Raw genomic sequence first — 22,681 nt, forward strand, 5'->3', positions numbered from 1 at the left:
GGTCTTTGTTGTCGGTGACCTGTATGTGTATCTCTGACGGCTCTTCACAGAAAAGATCGTCTAAGGTTGAGTCGTTCACATTCCACCAGGACGGTCGAACAATGGGCCATTGTTCTCCTCACAGATGAGTCCCGATTTCGTCTGGAAAGTGGTTCTCGGCGGATTCGCATCTGGAGGGAACGTGGGACACGATTTCGGGACCCAAACATTGCGGAAAGACATCCAGGAAGATCGCTAATGGCGTGGGTAGGTATTATGTTGGTCACTCGAACACGTCGTCATGAAATTGTACTGGCGAATCGGCAAGGTTTAATTGCTGTCAAGTATCGTGACGAGAACTTGGGACCTCATGTGCGGTTACTGCGAGTTGCTGTGGGCCCAGACTTGGTATTACTGGACGATAATGTTCGACGTTATAGAGTACGGGTGGTTGACGGTTTCTTGGATATGGAAGATATTGCCCGCATGATGTGATCTGCTCGCTCTCAACATTTGAATCCCATAGAGGACATCTGAGGTGCACTTGCGAGAGGGGTTGCACTACGTCACTGCCCATCAACTACTCTCCAAGAGTTGCGAGCAGCTGTGCGGGAAGAATGGGCGTTATTGCCTTAACATGAGATTAGTGACATCATTCACAGCGTGGCCTACGGCTGTCAGGCCTCTATTGCTGTCAGAGATTGTCAAAGCCCACACTGTGCACATTAACCAGCTGCCGGAATGTGTGCAAATCCATTAAGTTGAGAAAAAAAAAGAACATTTTTGTCTTCCGTTATGCATGTTACAGTTGTTTACGTGCTGTATTCTTTACGTTGTTTCTACTTTACTAGCACACGTTTACACTGTTTTGTGACAAAATAAATGCTACCTTGCAAAATTTCCGTGTGTTGTTTAAATTTGAAAACCAGTTTAGAATTGCAGGTAGCATAAAACAGCATCGGTAGGGACAGCTGAATCACCCTGTAGCTGCTTGTGAGAGTCGTTGCATTTAATATTGTACACATCTGATGCACTAAATTGAGAACTTAGCTTAAAATCAATATTTCACTTGAGCAAAACCCTATTCTTAACCCGACTGTTCAAAACTCTCGAGCTATTTTATCTGATACCCTTACTCTCTATTCTATAGACATATAGATTTTTGCACTAGATGTTCCACTTTTAACGTTATCTATATGACGCAGAGTGAGATTAATAAAATGCGGGATACTATTGAATGTTGTCACAAGTGTACTATAGTGACTTTCCTTTTATTTTATAGCTGATGGCTGTGTTCTTTTTAAAGAAATGTGGTTTTTCGTAGCTCTGATTAACTGGAGGCAACTTTAAAAAAGATAAATACTATCAGCCTACGCTGTCTACTTATTTAGTTACAGTTTTAAGAATTTAAAATTCTAAATATTTTAAATCTGCTTTATCTACTTAAATAGTCAATTTTCAATGTTTTTTATTTTATGTTTAGATCTGGAGTAGATTATTAAGCGATCGAAACTTCTTATAATGTGAGGCTAATTGCAGCTGCCGGCCGGAGTGGCCGAGCGGTTTTAGGCGCTACAGTCTGGAACCGCGCGATCGCTACTGTCGCAGATTCGAATCCTGCCTCGGGTATGGATGTGTGTGATGTCCTTAGGTTAGTTAGGTTTAAGTAGTTCTAAGTTCTAGGGAACTGATGACCTCAGATGTTAAGTCCCATAGTGCTCAGACCCATCTGAACCATTTTTGAATTGCAGCTGAGGTTGTTATACTAAATGTATTAAAAAAAATATCCTTCACACTATCCGCCTGCGGGCTACGGAGAAGCTCACGATATGGCAACAGCGGACCATCGGCACCTGTTCAGCTTCAATGTCTGAGCGGCGAGTATTGGCGACTGCCTCATGAGACAAGTCATTATCCCCGCAGCAACTCACACGCAAAGCATATACGCACACCCTGTGAGTGACCCTGCCTCTCCTGCTGGAAGCCGTACCTTTGGTGGTATGGAGAGTTACGTGGCTACAGCATGATGGTGCTCCAGCGCTCATTGCCTTCTTAAATGTGGAGATTTTTTCACTGGTACAGGCAGATCACTCCCACCTGCATGCTGTCTTCACAGGTGTGCTTTCAAACCTACACTGTCCAAGATTGTTTATCTCCACATGCAAGTTGTTGCACCTGCTTTTGAACGCATTTCCGGCCGTATGACCGCTTTTCCTCATCTTTTCGTATAGCATTTCCTGCAGTTGGCCCCAAAAAATGGTTCAAATGGCTCTAAGCACTATGGGACTTCTGAGGTCATCAGTCCCATTAACTTAGAACTACTTAAACCTAACTAATCTAGGGACATCACACACTTCCATGCCCCAGGCAGGATGCGAACCTGCGACCGTAGCAGCAGCGCGGTTCCGGACAGAAGTGCCTAGAACCGCTCGGTCACAGAGGCCGGCTAGAGTTGGCTCCATTTGGGAAAACAACTCTTGCATTCACATTGGGGATAACTGTGTCATACTTATCCGCAGGGTGAATGCAAGATCACCTAAAGTTTCTTCCTTACTCTTTATATCCCATCTCAACGGCTGTCAGGCATTCAGTACCAACACATTTGCACTACAAAAGCCAAAGAAACTGGCACACCTGCCTAATATCGTGTACGGCCCCGGCGAGCACGCAGAAGCGTCGCAACGCGACGTGGCATGGACTCGACTAATGTCTGAAGTAGCGCTGGAGGGAACTGACACCATGAATCCTGCAGGGCTGTCCATGAAAACGTTCAGAACAGTACGTTGCAAGGCGTCCCAGACGTGCTCAATAATGTTCATGTCTAAGGAGTTTGGTGGCCATCGGAAGTGTTTAAACTCAGAAGAGTGTTGCTGGAGCCACTTTGTAGCAATTCTGGACGTGTGGGGTGTCACATTGCCCTGCTGCAATTGCCCAAGTTCGTCAGAATGCACGATGGACGCGAATGGATGCAGGTGATCAGACAGAATGCTTACGTCGTGTCACCTGTCAGAGTGGTATCTAGACGTATCAGGGGTCCCTTATCACTCCAACTGCACACACCGCACACCATTACAGAGCCTCCGGCAGTTTGAACAGTCCCCTGCTGACATGCAGAGTCCACGGATTCATGAGATTGTCTCCATACCCGTACACGTCCATCCGCTCGATACTGTTTGAAACGAGAATCGTCCGTCCAGGCAACATGTGACCAGACATCGACAGTTCGATGTCGGTGTCGACGGACCAAAACGAGGCGTAAAGCTTTGTGTTGTGCAGTCATCAAGGGTACACGAGTGGGCCTTCGGCTCCGTAAGCCCATATCGATGATGTTTCGCTGAATGGTTCACACGCTGACACTTGGCGATGGCCCAGCATTGAAATCTGCAGCAATCTGCGGAAGGGTTGCACTTCTGCCACGCTGAACGATTCTCTTCAGTCGTCGTTGGTCCCGCTCTTGCTGGATCTTTTTCCGGCCGCAGGGATGTCGGAGATTTGATGTTTTACTGGATTTCTGATATTCAAGCTCGTGAAATAGTCGTACGGGAAAATCCCGACTTCATCGCTACCTTCCTGGAGATGCTGTGTCCCATCGCTCGTGCGCCGACTACAACATCACGTTCAGACTAACTTAAATCTTGAACTAACTTAAATCTTGATAACCCGCCATTTTAGCAGCAGTAACCGATCTAACAACTGCGCCAGACACCTGTCTTATACCGGCATTGCCGACCGCTGCGCCGTATTATGCCTGTTTATATATCTCTGTATTTGAATACGCATGCCTATACCAGTTTCTTTGGCGCTTCAGAGCTGATTCGATCTATGAAAACATCAAGTCTTACGACACTAGATATGGATCAGGCTGCACTAAACAGTTAAGGTGCCAACAAATACCTCCAGCCTTACAGCAAATCAACTAGTTTATTATTCATACGCCTATTGCTCCATGCCTTCCATTATATAGTATCAAGCACATTGCTGTAGTAAAAGTTCCTTTACTTATCAATCTCTGATTGCCCCAAAGACCACACATGTTGTGTGCGTTATTTGAATTCATGTTATCATTGTCTGAAACACCAATGTTTGTCGTAAATTTGAGTGAACCTCTTTTCGGCCAAAGTATTAGAAACAGGTTTTGCTCAGAGAGTCGTCTCTACTTTTCCACTGCATCTTCAATAATGCTGTGGAAAAAACTTTAAGCAACGTGCACGTGTGCTTGTAATTTTTGAAGTATATTAGCAGATAGAGATGATAATCATTGATGAGTAAAAGCGAAGGTGGTTTGAACGTCACAGTGCTGTACTTGGCTCGCATTGGAGTTACGACCAAGCGTACCTACCGTCTCTGGATTGAGTTGGCTATAGAGCGGCCAAAAACTTCACGTGGCCTCTGAACCACGGTGCAACTGGGGTGGGTAGTCTTAATCAAGGAAAAAGTAAGATTCTCAAGACCCTAAGGCGCCTTTGTCAAATTAGAGTTCACCGCCCACTTCTTTCTTTTGTTATGCGGAGCTCAACGTGGACGCAACTGTTTTGTGAACATCTCTTCGTTTCGTTGCTGCCGTGTTGCAGGATCAGAGGGCCTTGAAGGAGCCTTACCATTTCTTTCAAATCATTGTTTTTTAGAGATGGTTTTCCATCAACTACTTCACCTTCCCTCCAAAGACGGTAATTTCTTAAAACGATTCTCATGCTTTTGCTCCTAATATAGGTTGTTTTCGAGATTGATTGTCAATGTTTTCCCCCTTTTAATTTCCACTGTTCATATCCCAGATTTCTCTAAGTTGTGGAGTTCATCTACAATTGACCTAAAACAAATAAAAATAAGAGCTCTCCTAAAGCGACATACTCATTTTTGTTGTAAATCAGTGTACCCAAATCGAAAGACTTTTAGATTAATACAGTTTATAGCAGATGTATTATTCAGGATTTCAGGATACTTTAAAACTTGGGCAGACAATAATAGATGTGCAAATACGTGTTTGAGTAAGCCCTCTGTCGAACAGTAAACCTCTTTTGCCTAAGGTAAAAGTGTAATGTAGTAAAAGCAGTGCTTTTATCTTCTCCCAGTTAGGCTTCTTTCTCTTTTCCTTTCTCTGTGAATCACGCCACTTTCTTCCCCCTTACGTTCTTTAACTGAGTATAACCATGTTCACCTTTCCCTCCCTCCTTCATCTCTTTCTCTAAAGCTGATTGCTGCTAGCACTCGTAACTAGAAACATATCTTACAGTAATTTCTAATTATTGTCGTACCTATTATGTACGAATATAAACTGTGTGCGTGTATTTTATATGTACTATCGTAATATTAATTTGTAAATATAATATAACATGCTTAACGTAACATATGCCAAGTAAAATGCGAGGGCTATCCAGAAAGTAGATAAGGTTTTCACCCGCTGCAAAAAGAACGGGCGGGGCTAGCGTGGCCACATTGTTGAGTGAGTGCTTGTCCGTTCAGTCGGTATCAAGCCGCGCGAGTGTGACGCTCGTATCGTTTCACGTTATTTCACAATAAAAGTTTTTAATGCCGCAATTTAAAATCCCGGGAGTTCTAAATCGATGTCAGTAATCAAGTTTCTGTTGGCAAGAAACCACAAACCGATTGAAATTTATCAGCAACTGTGTGAAGTGAACGGAAACAACGTCATCACTGAAGGTGTAGTGCCCCAGTGGTGCATTAGGTTTAAAAGTGGCCGAACTAAGGTTCACGATGAGCGGCTAAGCATTGTGGTTGATGAACTGGTCGCGAAAAGTCAAGAAATTAGCCTGTTCACAACCCCAGAGCTCTCGTCTAGTCTTCTACAAATTTCACAGAATTTGTTGGCTCACATCGTTGCTCAGAGGCGAGGCTACCACAAATTTTGTGCAACATGGGTACCAAAAATCTTAACAGAAAACCACCAGAACCAGCGAATGGCTGTTTTTTAGTATTTCTGGACTCTTACGAAAAAGGTGGTCAATAATTATTTGATCGAATCGTAACTGGAGACGAGACCTTTGTGAACCATGTGAACTGCGAGACTAAATTGCAGTCTATGGAGTGGGGCTACGCAGTTCCTCCCCCCCTCTATGGAGTGGGGCTACGCAGTTCCTCCCCCCCTCCCCCGCCCCCCAAAAGAAAAAGAGAGTGCTCGTAAACGTTGTCTGCAAGAATGCTCACGGCGACTGTTGTTTGAGCCAGGAAAGATGTGCTCCTTGTCGATTTTCTTCAGCGTGCCATAACAATAAACTTTGCGAAGTATTCGCAGACTCTGGATTACTTAGGAATAGCAGTTCAGAATAAGCGCAGAGGAAAGTCGAGCTCAAAAATTTTGTTCTTGCACGACAACGCTCGACCAAACACGGCAAAAAGGACTTAAGAAGTACTCAATGGTTTAATGTGGGAGGAGTTGCGTCATCCGCCGTACACTCAGGATCTTGCAGCCAGTGACTACGATCTGTTTCCAACGATGAAGACCCGGCTCGCAACGCAGCGCTTCGACGACGATGTGGGACTAACTGGCTGAAGTCTCAGACGGCAGAACAACATGACAGTAGTATTTTAAAACTTATTCGCCGGCATAATAAGCGCCTAAATTTGTGCAGAGTCTGTTGAAAAGTAGTACTTCAAATGAATGTAACAGCACTTTTCCCAGCATTATGTTGTTTTTCAATACGGAAACATAATCTGCCTTCCGGATAGACCTTGTATGTAGAACGCCTGGTTTGATGTAAGAGAGGATCTGAGAACCATAATGTTGCCAGGTTAAATAAATCTATACGTAAAAAGTAAATAAATACGGAACTAAAACAACGTTCACAACGAATTGTTAGCTACTCATATGGTACGCAACAATGGAATAGCTGCAGCACTTCCTGACTTAACAGACCAAGCGGCGCAATGCAGTGGATAATGCACTGGAATCACATTCGGCCTTTGAACGTGCACGCACGATTCTCCATCCCCACCTTTGAAAAAGTCCGCGCTTGTCTCCGTCTCTAATGACGTCGACGGGAAATTAACCCTGATCTTTCTTCTTGCCTTAGTGGTACTAACGTAACATCATTGAGCTAACGAAATGGTTTCTACTCGTATAGACTGAGAAACACGACGTTCTAGTTACTGAACAGCAGTCCCAAGTCTTACAGGCGCCAAACATTTGGTAGAAGACAGTTATAGTATCTTACAGTGATAATACGTTATTATTCAAAGCAGTCGAGAGAAAAACTGACCGAAGTAAAGGATAACTAGTAATTAACGTGCCGTTGACGACGGGGCCATTAGAGACGGAGCAAAAACCAAAAATGGAGAAGGGTTTCAACGGAAATCGGCTATTTGTAACGTAGTTAGAAAATATTTTGCTATTGTTACTTAAAAGTAGGTGAAATTTTTCATATGCTATTACGTTGCAGCTAAAATAGTGGGTGAAGGTGCACCGCAGAGAACGAAAAACGGTTTGCTTGGGGGGGAGGGAAGGTAACTCCATTTTGGGTCTCATAGGTTCCCACTGTTTGGAGGTTTTCATCAAATGAAGAAATTATATGACTTGTAATAAATATCTGGTCGAGCTGGAAAGAAAGAACTGCACGAAAATTTTGAAATCTCTCTTGGCTAAAATATTTAGCTTGGCGGGATTATGTGGAGAGAGAAAAAACCGTTTTTGCAAAGTGAGCGTTCTTTATCTAATCTTTTAGCAGAATTATCAGACAAACCTCGTATATACAGGGTGGTCCATAGACAGTGCCCGGGCCATGAATGTTTTAGTTGGGCCACTTTTTTCGCTTTGTGATAGATGGCGCTGTAATAGTCACAAACGTATAAGTACGTGATATCACGTAACATTCCCCCAGCGCGAACGGTATTTGCTTCGTGATACATTACCCGTGTTAAAATGGACCATTTACCAATTGCGGAAAAGGTCAATATCGTGTTGGTGTATGGCTATTGTGATCAAAATGCCCAACGGGCGTGTGCTATATACGCTGCTCGGTATCCTGGACGACATCATCCAAGTGTCCGGGCCGTTCGCCGGATAGTTACGTTATTTAAGGAAACAGGAAGTGTTCAGCCACGTGTGAAATGTCAACCACGACCCGCAACAAATGATGATGACCACGTAGGTGTTTTAGCGGCTGTCGCGGCTAATCCGCACATCAGTAGCAGACAAATTGCGCGAGAATCGGGAAAATCAAAAACGTCGGTGTTGAGAAGGCTACATCAACATTGATTGCACCCGTACCATATTTCTATGCACCAGGAATTGCATGGCGGCGACTTTGAACGTCGTGTACAGTTCTGCCACTGGGCTCAAGAGAAATTACGGCACGATGACAGATTTTTTGCACGCGTTGTATTTAGCGACGAAGCGTCATTCACCAACAGCGGTAACGTAAACCGACCTAATATGCACTATTGGGTAACGGAAAATCCACGATGGCTGCAACAAGTGGAACATCAACGATCTTGGCGGGTTAACGTATGGTGCGGCATTATGGGAGGAAGGATAATTGGCCCCTATTTTATCGATGGCAATCTAAATGGTGCAATGTATGCTGATTTCCTACGTTATGTTCTACCGATGTTACTACAAGATATTTCACTGCATGACAGAATGGCGATGAACTTCCAACATGATGGATGTCCGGCACATTGCTCGCGTGCGGTTGAAGCGGTATAGAATAGCATATTTCATGACAGGTGGATTGGTCGTCGAAGCACCGTACCATGGCCCGCACGTTCACAGGATCTGACGTCCCTGGATTCTTTCTGTGGGTAAGATTGAAGGATATTCGCTATCGTGATCCACCGACAACGCCTGACAACATGCGTCAGCGCATTGTCAATGCATGTGCGAACATTACGGAAGGCGAACTACTCGCTGTTGAGAGGAATGTCGTTACACGTATTGCCAAATGCACTGAGGTTGACGGACGTCATTTTGAGCATTTATTGCATTAATGTGGTATTTACAGGTAATCACGCTGTAACAGCATGCGTTCTCAGAAATGATAAGTTCACAAAGGTACATGTGTCACATTGGAACAACCGAAATAAAATGTTCAAACGTACCTACGTTCTGTATTTTAATTTAAAAACCTACCTGTTACCAACTGTTCGTCTAAAATTGTGTGCCATATGTTTGTGACTATTCAGCGCCATCCATCACAAAGCGAAAAAAGTGGTCCAACTAAAACATTCATATTTCTTTACGTACTACACGAATATGCAATAAAAAATGGGGGACCCTATTTAAAAAAACGCAGTTGATATCCGTTTGACCTATGGCAGCGCCATCTAGCGGGCCAACCATAGCGCCATCTGGTTTCCCCCTTCAAGCTAGACAAGTTTCGTTCTTTGTAGTTTTTTCGTTTGACGCTTATTTCGTGAGATATTTGGCCCGGTCACGATCAATGGACCACCCTGTATATTTTTACTTAGCAATTTACAAACGTGAGATGTGAGATTCGTTAGTTTATAGTTATTACATTTATTAACTCATGCTTGCTCCGGTAGGATTATGACAATGTTTATGTATTACCACATCATTTGCAGGGACTGCCCGATTGAAGTGTACATCCTGGAGAGTGTTGCAGCCCTGAGTCCTCTAAAGTACAACAGTACTTCGACGGAGTTTTGGAATTTCACAAGCCCAGTGTTCAGAGAAGATGAAAATTTTTTTATCACTTTAGCTTTCAATGCCATTACCATGAGGTATACACGCTGTTCCATATCTTTAACGAACATCTACAATTTGGGAAAGACGAGCATCGAAAAATTGGTGCTCTACAACAATGACAATATCAACACAGATCTGAAACTGGGAATGATGCCAAAGTTGAAGCAGCTCGCAATCGCAAATAGCTCCATTCTAGACTTTCCAGAGGGTACGTATTACCTTCTTCTTAGAGCAATTCTGCTTAGTGCTGAGAAACACTAACACATGCGTGCACACTTTCATAACTAATATTTACGCACTTCTCTGCCTTGCTCCTGTCCTGCGTACACCCAGGTCACAGGAAGGTGGCGATATTACTCTCTATGGAAGTAACAAATCTCAATATTTCAATAGATCAGTCACAAGGAATATCAAGCAACTTTCTTCGCAAAGTAAACTCAAAAGTTGGTAGTCCATCAGTGTTTCAGCATTTTCCAAACAGTCAGCCATGATGATACGTTACGGGTTAAACAACAGACAAAACTATTCCAGTCGACAACTGCCTCCGTAGCCATGGTCACCAACGTACACCGGAGTGGTGATGCCCAACTCTCAGGTCGATAGTTCAAATGCTGGTGCTGGAAAAAATTTTCACGCTCATTATTTGACCAGCAAGGTAAGGAGAAATAATAGATTAAAATTCCTAAACATTAGACTTCGTGCCAATGTTCTGGATCAAATTCCAAACGCCTTCTCACCGTCTGATGGAGCGAAGGCACATGTCATTGATGGGTGATCCGATGGTCAGATTGGCACGTTGAGTTCTGTGGCCCCCTTGGTGCTATTCGAGATGGGTAGCCTGTGTGTTTACAAGCCGCATCTCTCTCTTATACGCATCCATTAAAATACCTACACTCAACTAAGAGCTCTTGAAACTTAGCAGTCCCTCTGTAGTCTACAGTGCTTACATTTTCCTGTATTGAAGATTAGCTGGTGCATTAGGTGTGACATGATAAAATAAAGGCGAAAGGAAAAAATCTGTATCAGTATAGAGATTACAGGACATTACTGTGGGGAATTGCAACTCAGCAGTGACATTCATCATATCATTCCCCATTCTTTTGGCTAGAAAACCCTATTTTTCAACAATATATCCCTTCAATGGAGCGGCCTTACGCCAACTCTACTGCTCGACACGGAGCCAGCGTCTGGAACCGCGTGGCCGCTACGGTCGCAGGTTCGAATCCTGCCTCGGGCATGGATGTGTGTCATGTCCTTAGGTTAGTTAGGTTTAAGTAGTTCTAGGGGACTTATGACCTCAGAAGTTAAGTCCTATAGTGCTCAGAGCCATTTTTGGAGCCAGCGTCTTGCGGCATAAATAACCTCTCCATCATCCACGTACTGCTACCCGCGGAATACATACTTCATTGAACCACAAAGATCGAAGTCGGAAGGTGCGAGATGAGGGAAAACAGTCCAATGAAGTTTTGTGAGCTCCTGCAGGGTACGCATCCTTGGGTGAGGCCTTGGGTTGTCATGGGGAAGGAGCAGTTCGTTACCATTTTTGTGACGACGAACGTGCTGATGTCGTTATTTCAGTTTTATGAGGGTGGTACAATACACACCAGAGTTGATTGTTGCATCAGAAAGGAGGACCTAGAACAGAATAATCCCTTCAGAGGCTCAGAAGATCGTGGCCACGAGTTTACCAGCTGAGGGTGAAGCTTTGAACTTTTTCTTCGGAGGAGAGGTGATGTGGCTCCACTCCATGGATTGCTGTTTTGTTTCCGGTTCGAAGTGATGAACCCACGTTTCATCGCCTGTGGTATTCGACAAAGAAATTGTAACGATCAGCCTCACAGCGCGCAAGCTATTCCGCACATATTGCTGTCCATGATCTCCTGTTAGGCGGTGAGAAACAAAGCGGGAACGCACATTTGAGTACCCCAACTGGTGGACCAGTGTGTCAGCACTGCCGACATGTTTGAGATGCGTCGATCTCCTCAAATTAGTGTCCGCCCGTTTCAGTACTGCAGGAGTCACAGCTGTGTGCAGCCGGCCGTCACGCCGGAGATCCGACAAGTTTGCGCAACCTCTTCGCGATGATGACAGACGACGACTCACCTTGCTTTCATTGTGTCAGGTCCATGTACACATTCCACAAGCGCCTACGAATATCTGCAATGCTCTGGCTTTCCATCAAAAGAAACTCAGTCACAGCTTTCTACACTACTGGCCATTAAAATTGTTACACCACGAAAGTGACGTGCTACAGGCGCGAAATTTAACCGACAGGAAGAAGATGCTGTGATATGCAAATGATTAGCTTTTCAGAGCATTCACACAAGGTTGGCGCCGGTGGTGACACCTACAACGTGCTGACGTGAGGAAAGTTTCCAACCGATTTCTCATATACAAACAGCAGTTGACCGGCGTTGTCTGGTGAAACGTTGTTGTGATGCCTCGTGTAAGGAGGAGAAATGCGTACCATCACGTTTCCGACTTTGATAAAGGTCGGATTGTAGCATATCGCGATTGCGGTTTATCGTATCGCGACATTGTTGCTCGCGTTGGTCGAGATCCAATGACTGTTAGCACAATATGGAATCGGTGCGTTCAGGAGGGTAATACGGAACACCGTGCTGGATCCCGTCCGCCTCGTATTACTAGCAGTCGAGATGACAGGCATCTTATCCGCATGCCTGTAACGGATCGTGCAGCCTCGTCTCGACAGATGCAGACGTTTCCAAGACAACAACCATCTGCACGAACAGTTCGACGACGTCTGCAGCAGCATGGACTATCAGCTCGGAGACCAAGGCTGCGCTGCATCACAGACAGGAGCGCCTGCGATGGTGTACTCAACGACAAACCTGGATGCACGAATGGCCAAACGTCATTTTTTCGGGTGAATACAGGTTCTGTTTACAGCAACATGATGGTCGCATCCGTGTTTGGCGACATCGCGGTGAACCCATATTGGAAGCGCCACTGATGGGGTGCCACTGATTACATGTCTCGGTCACCTCTTGTTCGCATTGACGGCACATTCAACAGTGGACGTTACATTTCAGATGTGTTACGACCCGTGGCTCTACCCTTCATTCGATCCCTGCGAAACCCTTCATTTCAGCAGGACAGTGCACGACCACATGTTGCAGGTCCTGTACGGGCCTTTCTGGATACAGAAAATGTACAACTGCTGCCCTGGCCAGCACATTCTCCAGATCTCTCACCAATTCAAAACGTCTGGTCAATGGTGGCCGAGCAACTGGCTCGTCACAATACGCCAGTCACTACTCTTGATGAACTGTGGTATCCTATAAGAAAAACAATAACTAATATAAATAAAGAAAGAACAATATATTCTAATCTCAAAAGAACCATGTGTTGAAGCTGCATGGGCAGCTGTACCTGTACACGCCATCCAAGCTCTGTTTGACTCAATACCCAAGCGTGTCAAGGTCGTTATTACGGCCAAGAGGTGGTTGTTCTGGGTACTGGTTTCTCAGGACCTATGTACTCAAATTGCGTGAAAATGTAATCACATGTAAGTTCTAGTATAATATATTTGTCCAATGAATACCCGTTTATCATCTGCATTTCTTCTTGGTGTAGCAATTTTAATGGCCATTAGTGTACTTGGAACGCACCTCCGGTACAGATGCCATTTTGAAGACTATGTATAGGCCGGCACCTATTGGAACTTCATGAAACTATAGGAGATGAAGCGAGAACATTCCCCGATGTCCCCCATCAAATTCCGCGTCTTTCCGACCGTAACTGGCCGGGAAAAAATGTGATGCATTACTTATCGAACGCCCCTCGTAATACCATGTTCCTAACAATATGAGTGATTGTGGAATGAAACACCAAGAGAGTTAAACCTGCTGCCGGCAAGTAAGTAACCTCTCTTGAAAAAAAAAGGAACGTCCAGCTTAACGTCCTCATCTGACGAACGGTTCGTTATTATTAACATGATAAGGACGCAATAAAGGCGACAGAGTAGAGAAGTTTGGGATTTAACACAGTGCATTAGCGCACACTCTGGGGTTAATGAACTGCACGCTGTAAATCAACACTGGTGACGACAATTACTTTCCTCAGCAGGACCACTGTCGAATGCCTCCAGTCGAAGGACACCGCGCAAGGGTGCTTTAAAAGTCTTCAGACTGACTCAGTGATGGAGATGAGAGACCAGATTAGTGGCCGTCCTGTAACCCAATAACGCCCAATGAGCAAATCAGGCCGTATAGGGAACTGACTGTCACATTTACAGTAATTTGCCAAGATGAACGACGAGCGGAGAGTCACTGTGTAGTGAGCAGGGAAATAATGCTAAGGACACAGTGGAGGGGTTCTGAGGAGAAACGTCACGTCGGAAACCCGAAATATTATAAGTAGACCGCATGTTCTAGAACTTCGCATACCACAATTGTCTAATTAAAAAAGTGAAGTACCCAGAAGACATGGTCGGATGCCAATGTAACTTCGTACACGTACACACCATCGGCGGGTATGTAAATGTTTAGAGTGGAAATTCTCTATGACCGGTAGGATGGCCAGCGGAGTTAGTGTTGCTCGCTTTTGGTTTTGGTACCTGGACTCGTAATGTATACAAGCGGCTCGAACAGCGTCAGATGTTGAGTCATTCCTGTGAAGGACATAGAGATGCCGCGTACTGGTGTGACACGGCGTTATCAGCACTTGCCAGAGTTTGAAAAGGACGTCATTGCATGTTTCCATTTGGTCAACTGGTTTAAACGTCCAATATCCAGATTTGTGAGGCGCTGGGATACGACAGAGTCCTGAAGTTGGACTGAATGGGACGTGACAGCAGGCATACTCGTCATCAAGGTCTCATTCTGTCACATGAAACCACCAACGACATTGTAACCCCTTCTCATCTGCACCTGCCATCCAAGAAGAAGTAATGGACACCCTGCAATACTCTGAGTCTTTGTTCAGAGACTAGCTGTTGTCGGACTAGGGAATTGTCAGCCAATGCGTAGGCTGCCGTTAATACCACAACACAAACGACTGCCTTTGGAGTGTTGCCGTGACCGGGGAACATGAATGGCGTCGCGTTAAGCGATGAATCGCGGTCCTGCACTAAACCGGATTACCATACGCGGCGAGTAAGGCGGTGGCCTTGAGAGAGGTCCAAATCTTCTAATATTTTGTAGAGGCACAGCGTTGTTAATTTTGACGTGGGGAGCCATCGGGTGTAACATCGGCTCACGACTGGTAGTGACTGCCGAAACTCGGCAAAGTGATACGCCACGGACATCCTGCGTCCTCATAAACACTGAGGAGCCAAATAAAGTCGTACACCTACGTAATATCGTGTAGGGCCCCGACCTGGCATGGACTCGACTAACGTCTGAAGTAGCGCTGGAGGGAACTGACACCTTGAACCCTGCAGGGCTGTCCATAAATCCGTGGTACGAGGGGGTGGATATCTCTTCTGAACAGCACGTTGCAAGACACCCCCGATATGGTCAATAATGTTCATGTCTGAGGAGTCTGGTGGCAAGCGGAAGTGTTTAAACTCAGAAGAGTGTTCCTGGAGCCATTCTGTAGCAATTTTGGACATGTGGGGTGTCGCATTGTCCTGCTGGAATTTCCCACGTCCGTCGGAATGCACAATGGACATGAATGAATGCAGATGATCAGACAGGGTGCTTACGTACGTGTCACTTGTCAGTCGTATCTAGACTTATCGGGGGTCCCATATCATTCCAACTGCACACATTTCACACTATTAAAAAGCCTCCACCAGCTTGAACAGTCCCCTGCTGACATGCAGGGTCCATGGATTCATGAGGTTGTCTCCATAACCGTACACGTCCATCCGCTCGATAAATCTATACGAGAATCGTCCGAGCAGGCAACATGTTTCCAGTCATCAACTATCCAATGTCGGTGTTGACGGGCCCAGGTGAGACGTAAAGATTTGTGTCGTGCAGTCATCAAGGGTACACGAGTGGGCCTTCGGCTCTGAAAGCCGATATCGATGATATTTCGTTGAATGGTTTGCACGCTGACACTTGCCGATGGCCCAGCACTGAAATCTGCAGCAATTTGCGGAAGGGCTGCACTTCTGCCACGTTGAACGATTCTGTTCAATGTAGTTGATCCCGTTCTTGCAGGATGTATTTCCGGCTGCAGTGATGTCGGAGATTTGATGTTTTACCGGTTTCCTATTACTCACGGTACACTCGTGAAATTGTCGTACGTGGAAATCCCCACTTCATCGCGACCTCGGAGACGCTGTGCCCCATTGCTCCTGGGCTGACTGTAACACCACGTTCAAATTTAGCTAAATCTTGATAACCTGCAATTGTAGCAGCAGCAAATGATCCAACAACTGCGCCACACACTTATTGTCTTATATAGGCGTTGCCGAACGCAGCGCCTTATTCTGCCTGTTTACATATCTCTGTATTTGAATACGCAGGCCTATACCAGTTTCTTTGGTGCTTCAGTGCATTACCTCTCATTTGACTAATTGTGGTGTCATTTTGCAACAGGACAATGATCGTCCATACATGGCACTTGTCTCAATAAACTGTTAGAGTAATGTTGAGATAGTCCTCTTGTGAACAGGATCCCCAATCTGTCCCTGACGGAACATGTGGGGGTCCAACTCAAATGGCTCTGAGCACTATGGGACTCAACTTCTGAGGTCATCAGTCCCCTAGAACGTAGAACTACTTAAACCTAACTAAAATAAGGACAATACACACATCCAAGCCCGAGGCAGGATTCGAACCTGCGACCTTAGCGGTCGCGCGGTTCCAGATTGCAGCGCCTAGAACCGCTCGGCCACTTCGGCCGGCGGTCCAACTCGTACAGCAACTCCATCCCATTCCAGTGTCGAGGGTATCAAAGATCAGCTATAGTAGCTATAGGCCAGCTTACCTCAAGAAAGCTTACAAAAGAACAAAGTAAAAACCTTTCTATCTCATAAGTTAGAGGTGCCATGGCTCGGAAAGTGATAAAATGCTAACAACAAAGTTTATACATTTCACAAAATATTTGTGATATTACTGAAATGTAAATACTAATATTCAAACTTACTATCGGCTTTTCTTCTCAGAACAGCACTAGGTATTAACTGTAAAGCTCGCTGCTTCTTGTTTTTCTAGCAATCTCTTCGAAGAGTGTTTTGCCGCAGCTCTCCCTGCTATCCTGGGCAAATCTTTTCGTATCTGTATAACTCTAGTTAGCATCCCACATCCATTTGAACCTGCTTACTGCATTCAAAGATTTGACACCCTTTACAAATCTTACCGCCCCCCCCCCCCCCCCGCCCCTCAATTCTCTCCATTACCATAATAATTATTCCTTCAAACCTCAGGATGTCTCCTACCATGCTTCTTCTAGTCATGTTGTACATAAAAACTTCCCCCCCCCCCTTTCCCCCCAATTCGATTCCGCATCTGTTCGTAAGTTACACCATTTACTCACCTAATCCTCAGAATTCTTTTATATCAGCATATTTCAAAAGATTCTCACCTGGACTGTTTATCGTCCGCATTACACTTTCCTACAAATAAGAACCACCAGGAAAGACTGCTCAACACTTAAAATTGTATTCGATAGTTGATTTCTCAGTTTTAAATACCCTTTTTTTTATTTCTCTTCTATATTTTACGTTCTCTATGGTCTCTCCGTCGCCAGTTACTACTTTCAGTGTCTCAGTTTCTACTGTAGTTACTTCAAAATCACCTGATCTGATTCTAAGACTCTCCATACCGCTTGTTTTACTTTTAGTTATGTTCATCTCATAAACTCTTTTCAGGGCACTGCACATCCCCTTCACCTGATCGTCTAAGTCCTTTGCCATGTCTGACGGACTTACAATTTCATCAGCAAATCTTTAAGTTTTTTTTCTTCATAAACTTTAATTCATTCTCGGGTTAGTGTTCGATTTCCCTCACTGCTTCCTCGGCGTAAAGATTGCATAATGTGAAAGGCAGGTCGCAATTCTTTTTCTATCACTGTCTCCATTTCACACCCTTCGAACTCTAGTGCCTTGAGTCTGGTTTCTCTACAAGTTGTAGATAATCTCTCGGTCACTGTATTTTATGCCTGATAACTTCACAGTTCCAATGAATGTATTCCAGTCAACAATGTAGAAATCTTTTTCTAAATTTACAAATACTATAAATTCCAGTCTGCCTATTTCCTAAAATATGTTGTAGTGTCACTGTTTCTTCAAACGCCCTTCATTTCTATCTTACGTATCCCACTTATCAGGTGGAATAGATGAATGAAGACTAGTTCTCGCAAGGATCTGGAGCCAAATGTTTATTGAATCGAACACTGTCAATAGCCATGAAAACTATAGGAAAGGACTAAAAAAAAGCATACTCTCGACCTTCTATCTTTAACGCTTCTTAAATTTTGGCAAACGAATCCAGCAGTGTACACAGGTAACGTCTAGTACATACCATGTTACGAGAATTACCGTTTCTCGCAACGCTAATTCGGCGAATTGTGTTGTATTTACAACAAACTTTACAGAGAGTTAGAATTAATGCAAGAAGATGCAATTCAGTGAATCTCAAAATCGCAAACTCTTGTAGGCAGAGCAATCCTGCCTTGTCTATACTGATCTTCTATGAAGTAAGAACGGAAAAGGCCTCAATTTCATGGCTACCAAATAAAGAAACATTGTAGCCTACTAACATAAAGTTTGCAAACCGCTTAGGGAAAAATAGTTTTCATGATCTTAACTATGTTGATAATGAAGGGGCGCCTCTAGTAGTAGACAATCTCTTATTCAAAAGCGGAGAAAACTTTAAATATTAGCGAAATATTTTTCACAAATGCAGTGGCTTTGAATGTGAAACTGAGTTAAGACAGTCACCCATTCACAAACGATATTTAGTTTCGCTCACGTATTTAATGAAAACAGCCACTTTTAAAAAGAATCGAAATCAGATTGTCACGTCTCCACTACACAACAGTAATCTGCTACTCACACGGAGCTCTAACTGCCGAGAAGAAGGCATAAGAAATAAAATTTCTTGCCTACGGGCAGATCGTTTTAAGGAAAATGCTTGGCTCTCTGAGAGAGATTTACTCACGAGTGGAAAATGTTGAAGAAAAAACTACAAAAGAATTAATATCTTAAACCCCCTAATTGTCAGCAAAACAAAATAGAGAATAGTCATTTGCACAAGAAAGGCAATGTGGATGCCAGAAAGCAAAGTGACCTTAGATACATTCTTGGTAGCAGTTCATGGCAGAAGGAAACAACCAAGACAATACTGACAAAAATATTTCAGAAATGACTCATGAAAAACGAATGGATAATGACAGCAGGACCAAGAAATTGTTCTGGGGTCTGCAATTAGGCCGAATGATTGAAAACAATTTCTTATCCCTAAAAATCACTTTATGATCACAGACCAATTAGCAACAACCTGTCGCTAAGAAACCTATGGGATACATTGTTCGCAATCAAATGCCTTATCGTTGAATATCTCCTAATTTTAATGATGATAACGGTAGACTTTCTTACGCAGCCAGTATGACATTCCAGCGACTTACGGAGATGGATGAGAAGACAGCCTAGCGCGTGCAGTTTCAACGAAGCTCACAATTTGGCGCTTTGGTTCTGAGTCGAGTGGAAGGATTGAACCAGGAGAGACATCGAAAGTTCTGTGACAGGTTAGGCTGCAATCTCCTTGACTAGCGCCATAGGGTTGAGAACTGTAGGGTCCCCCTAAATAGGTCAGGTGTGCACTACACATCACACATTACTCAGGTAACTGACTGTATGTGGGGTGCACACAACAGTTTTTTTAGATTAGGCGACTCTCCATCCAATCCAGATAACGATAGCTGTAGGAAACACAGAAGTGTCAGTGTAAGATCTAAAGAAATGCCTCCCACAAGTAAGACTATTAAAATCCTAATGGTAAACTGCCGAAGCATTCGCAACAAAGTGCCAGAGTGGGAAGCGTTCATGAAAAGCAGTGAAGCTCACATAATACTAGCTACAGAGAGCTGGTTGAAACGTGATATTGATATCAGAGAGATTTTTGGGGAAAATTGAAGTGTGAAGCGGAAAGATAGGCAAATAGGAAATACGGGTGATGTGCTTGTCGCAGTAGACAGGAAACTCAGATCCAGCGAGATAGAAATTGAAGCTGTATGTGAGATTGTTTGGGCAAGACTCAGTATCGGGGGTGGGCACAAGGTGATTGAATCCTTCTATCGCCCACCAGACTCATCTCCTGATGAAACCGAGAACTTTAGAGAAAACCTCAGTTCACTTTTACGCAAGTTCCCCCATCATACGGTAATCATCGTTGGTGGTTTTAACCATCCAACGAGTAATTGCGAAAACTACAGTTTTCTAAGTGGTAGGCGTGATAAGACATCCTGTGAATCTTGACGAAATGCCTTCTCTGAAAATTGCCTAGAACAGATAGATAGGAACCCCACTCGTGATGGAAATATATTAGCTGTAATGCCAACAAATAAAACCGACGTCTTTGCGGATGTCCACATAGAAACTGGTTTCAGCGGGCATGACGCGGTTGTGGCAACAATGATTACCAAAGTAAAAAGAACAACTAAAACAAGTAGAAAGATATACTTGTTAAGCAAACTAGATAAAAAAATCAGTAGTGTCATTTCTCAACCAGGAACTTGTAACTTTCAGCACAGGTCAGGAACATGTATAGGAACTCTGGCTCAAATTTAAAAGAAAAGTTGAACAGTTCACAATGGGAGTGAACCTCCATAGTATACATTCACTGTAAAGAAACTTCTAAAGAAATAGAGGTTACTGCGTAACAGGTGTAAAACAGATCGTAGGGTTATAAATAGAGAGATGCTAAATAAAACGCGTTTGGCTGTCAAGAGATGCCTTCAGTTACTGCCGTAGCAGAATATTGTCAAATGATATTTCACAAAATTCAAAGAAATTCTAGTCGTATGTAAAGGCTGTTAGTGACACCAAACTTAGTGTTCATTTCATAGCGAATGAGACAGGAGGTGAAATTGATGGTACCAAAGCTAAAGCTGAAACGCTTAACTCCGTTTTCAAATGCTCCTTTACGAAGGAAAACCCAGGAGAATTGTCTCAGTTTCATCCTCGACCAGCTGAAAAGACGAATGAAATAAGTATTAGTGTCAATGGTGTTGAGAAACAGCCGAAATCATTAAAATTGAACAACGCTCCAGGCCCCGATGGAATCCCTCTCAGATTCTATACTGAAGGCGGCTGAGTTAGCCCCTCTTATAACTATTATCTACCGTATATCATTCGAACAAAAAACAGTGCCCAGGTCCTGGAAAAAGGCATAGATCACACCCGTCTACAGGAAGGGTATTAAAAGTGATCCACAAAGCTATCGCCAATATCCTTGACATCGGTTTGTTGTAGAATCTTAGAACATACTCTGAGCTCAAACATAACGAGGTATATTGAATAGAATGACCTCCTCAGTGCCAACCATCTACAGCTACATCTACGTGATTACTCTGCTATTCAGAGGGTTCAATGAACCACCTTCAAGTTACCTCTCTACCGTTCCATTCTCGAACGGCACGCGGGAAAAACGAGCACTTAAATTTTTCTCTGCGAGCCCTGATTTCTCTTATTTATCGTGATGATCATTTCTCCCTATGTAGGCGGGTGCCAACAGAATGTTTCCGCAATCGGAGGAGAAAACTGGTGATTGAAATTTCATGAGAAGATCCAGTCGCAACGAAAAACGCCTTTGTTTTAATGACTGCCACTCCAATTCATGTATCATGTTTGTGACACTATCGCCCCTATTTCGCGATAATACAAAACGAGCTGCCCTTCTTTGTACTTTTTCGATCTCATCCGTCAGTCGCACCTGATGCGGATCCCACACCGCACAGCAATACTCCAGAATAGGGCGGACAAGCGTAGTGTAAGCAGTCTCTTTAGTACCTTCTAAGTGTTCTGCTAATGAAGCGCAGTCTTTGGTTTGCTCTACCCACAATATTATCTATGTGATCGATCCAATTTAGGTTATTTGTAATTGTAATCCCTAAGTATTTAGCTGAATTTAGAGCCTTCAGATTTGTGTGACTTATCGCGTAATCGAAATTTAGCTGATTTCTTTTAGTACTCATATGAATAACTTCACACGTTTCATTATTCAGGGTCAATTGCTACTTTTCGCACCATACAGATATCTTATCTAAATCATTTTGAAAGTCGTTTTGATCATTTGATGACTTTACAAGACAGTAAATGACAGCACCATCTGCAAACAATCTAAAACGGCTACTGAGATTGTCTCCTATGTCGTTAATATAGATCAGGAACAATAGAGGGCCTATAACACTTCCTTGGGGAACGCCGGATATTACTTCTGTTTTACTTGATGACTTTCCGTCTATTACTACGAGCCGTGACCTTTCTGACAGGAAATCACGAATCCAGTCGCACAACTGAGGCGATACTACGTAGCCACGCGGTTTGGTTAGAACGGTGTCGAAAGCCTTCTGGAAATCTAAAAATATGGACTCAATTTGACATCCCCTGTCGATAACACTTATTACTTCATGAGTATAAAGAGCTAGTTGTGTTTCACAAGAACGATATATTCTGAAACCGTGCTGACTATGTGTCAATAAATCGTTTTCTTCGAGGTACTTCATAATGTTCGAATACAGTATATGTTCCAAAACCCTACTGCAAATCGACGTTAGTGATATAGGCCTGTTATTAAGTGGATTACTTCTACTTCCTTTTTCGGGTATTGGTGTGACTTGAGCAATTTTCCAGTCTTTTGGTACGGATCTTTCTGTGTGCAAGTGGTTGTATATAACTGCTAAATATGGCGCTATTTTATCAGCATACTCTGAGAGGGACCTGACTGGTATACAGTCTGGACAGGAGGCCTTGCCTTTATTAAGTGATTTAAGCTGCTTTGTTACACCGAGGATATCTACTTTTGTGTTTCTCATCTTGGCAGTTGTTCTTGATTGGAATTCAGGAATATTTACTTCGTCTTCTTTGGTGAAGGAGTTCCGGAAAACCGTTTTTAATAACTCTGCTTT

At 43.7% G+C, this 22,681-nt stretch overlaps 1 protein-coding gene across 1 annotated transcript in view; it reads left to right on the plus strand.

The window, feature by feature from the left end:
• Positions 1–22,681, plus strand: part of LOC126156009 (toll-like receptor 2) — a 170,982-nt gene that overhangs the window by 41,543 nt on the left and 106,758 nt on the right. The window contains exon 3 of the mRNA XM_049916271.1: positions 9,514–9,845. Within this exon, the coding sequence (XP_049772228.1) occupies positions 9,514–9,845 (332 nt within the window). The remainder of the gene's footprint in view (positions 1–9,513; positions 9,846–22,681) is intronic.

Source organism: Schistocerca cancellata, chromosome 2 (assembly GCF_023864275.1).
Source record: "Schistocerca cancellata isolate TAMUIC-IGC-003103 chromosome 2, iqSchCanc2.1, whole genome shotgun sequence".
Lineage (NCBI taxonomy): Eukaryota > Metazoa > Arthropoda > Insecta > Orthoptera > Acrididae > Schistocerca > Schistocerca cancellata.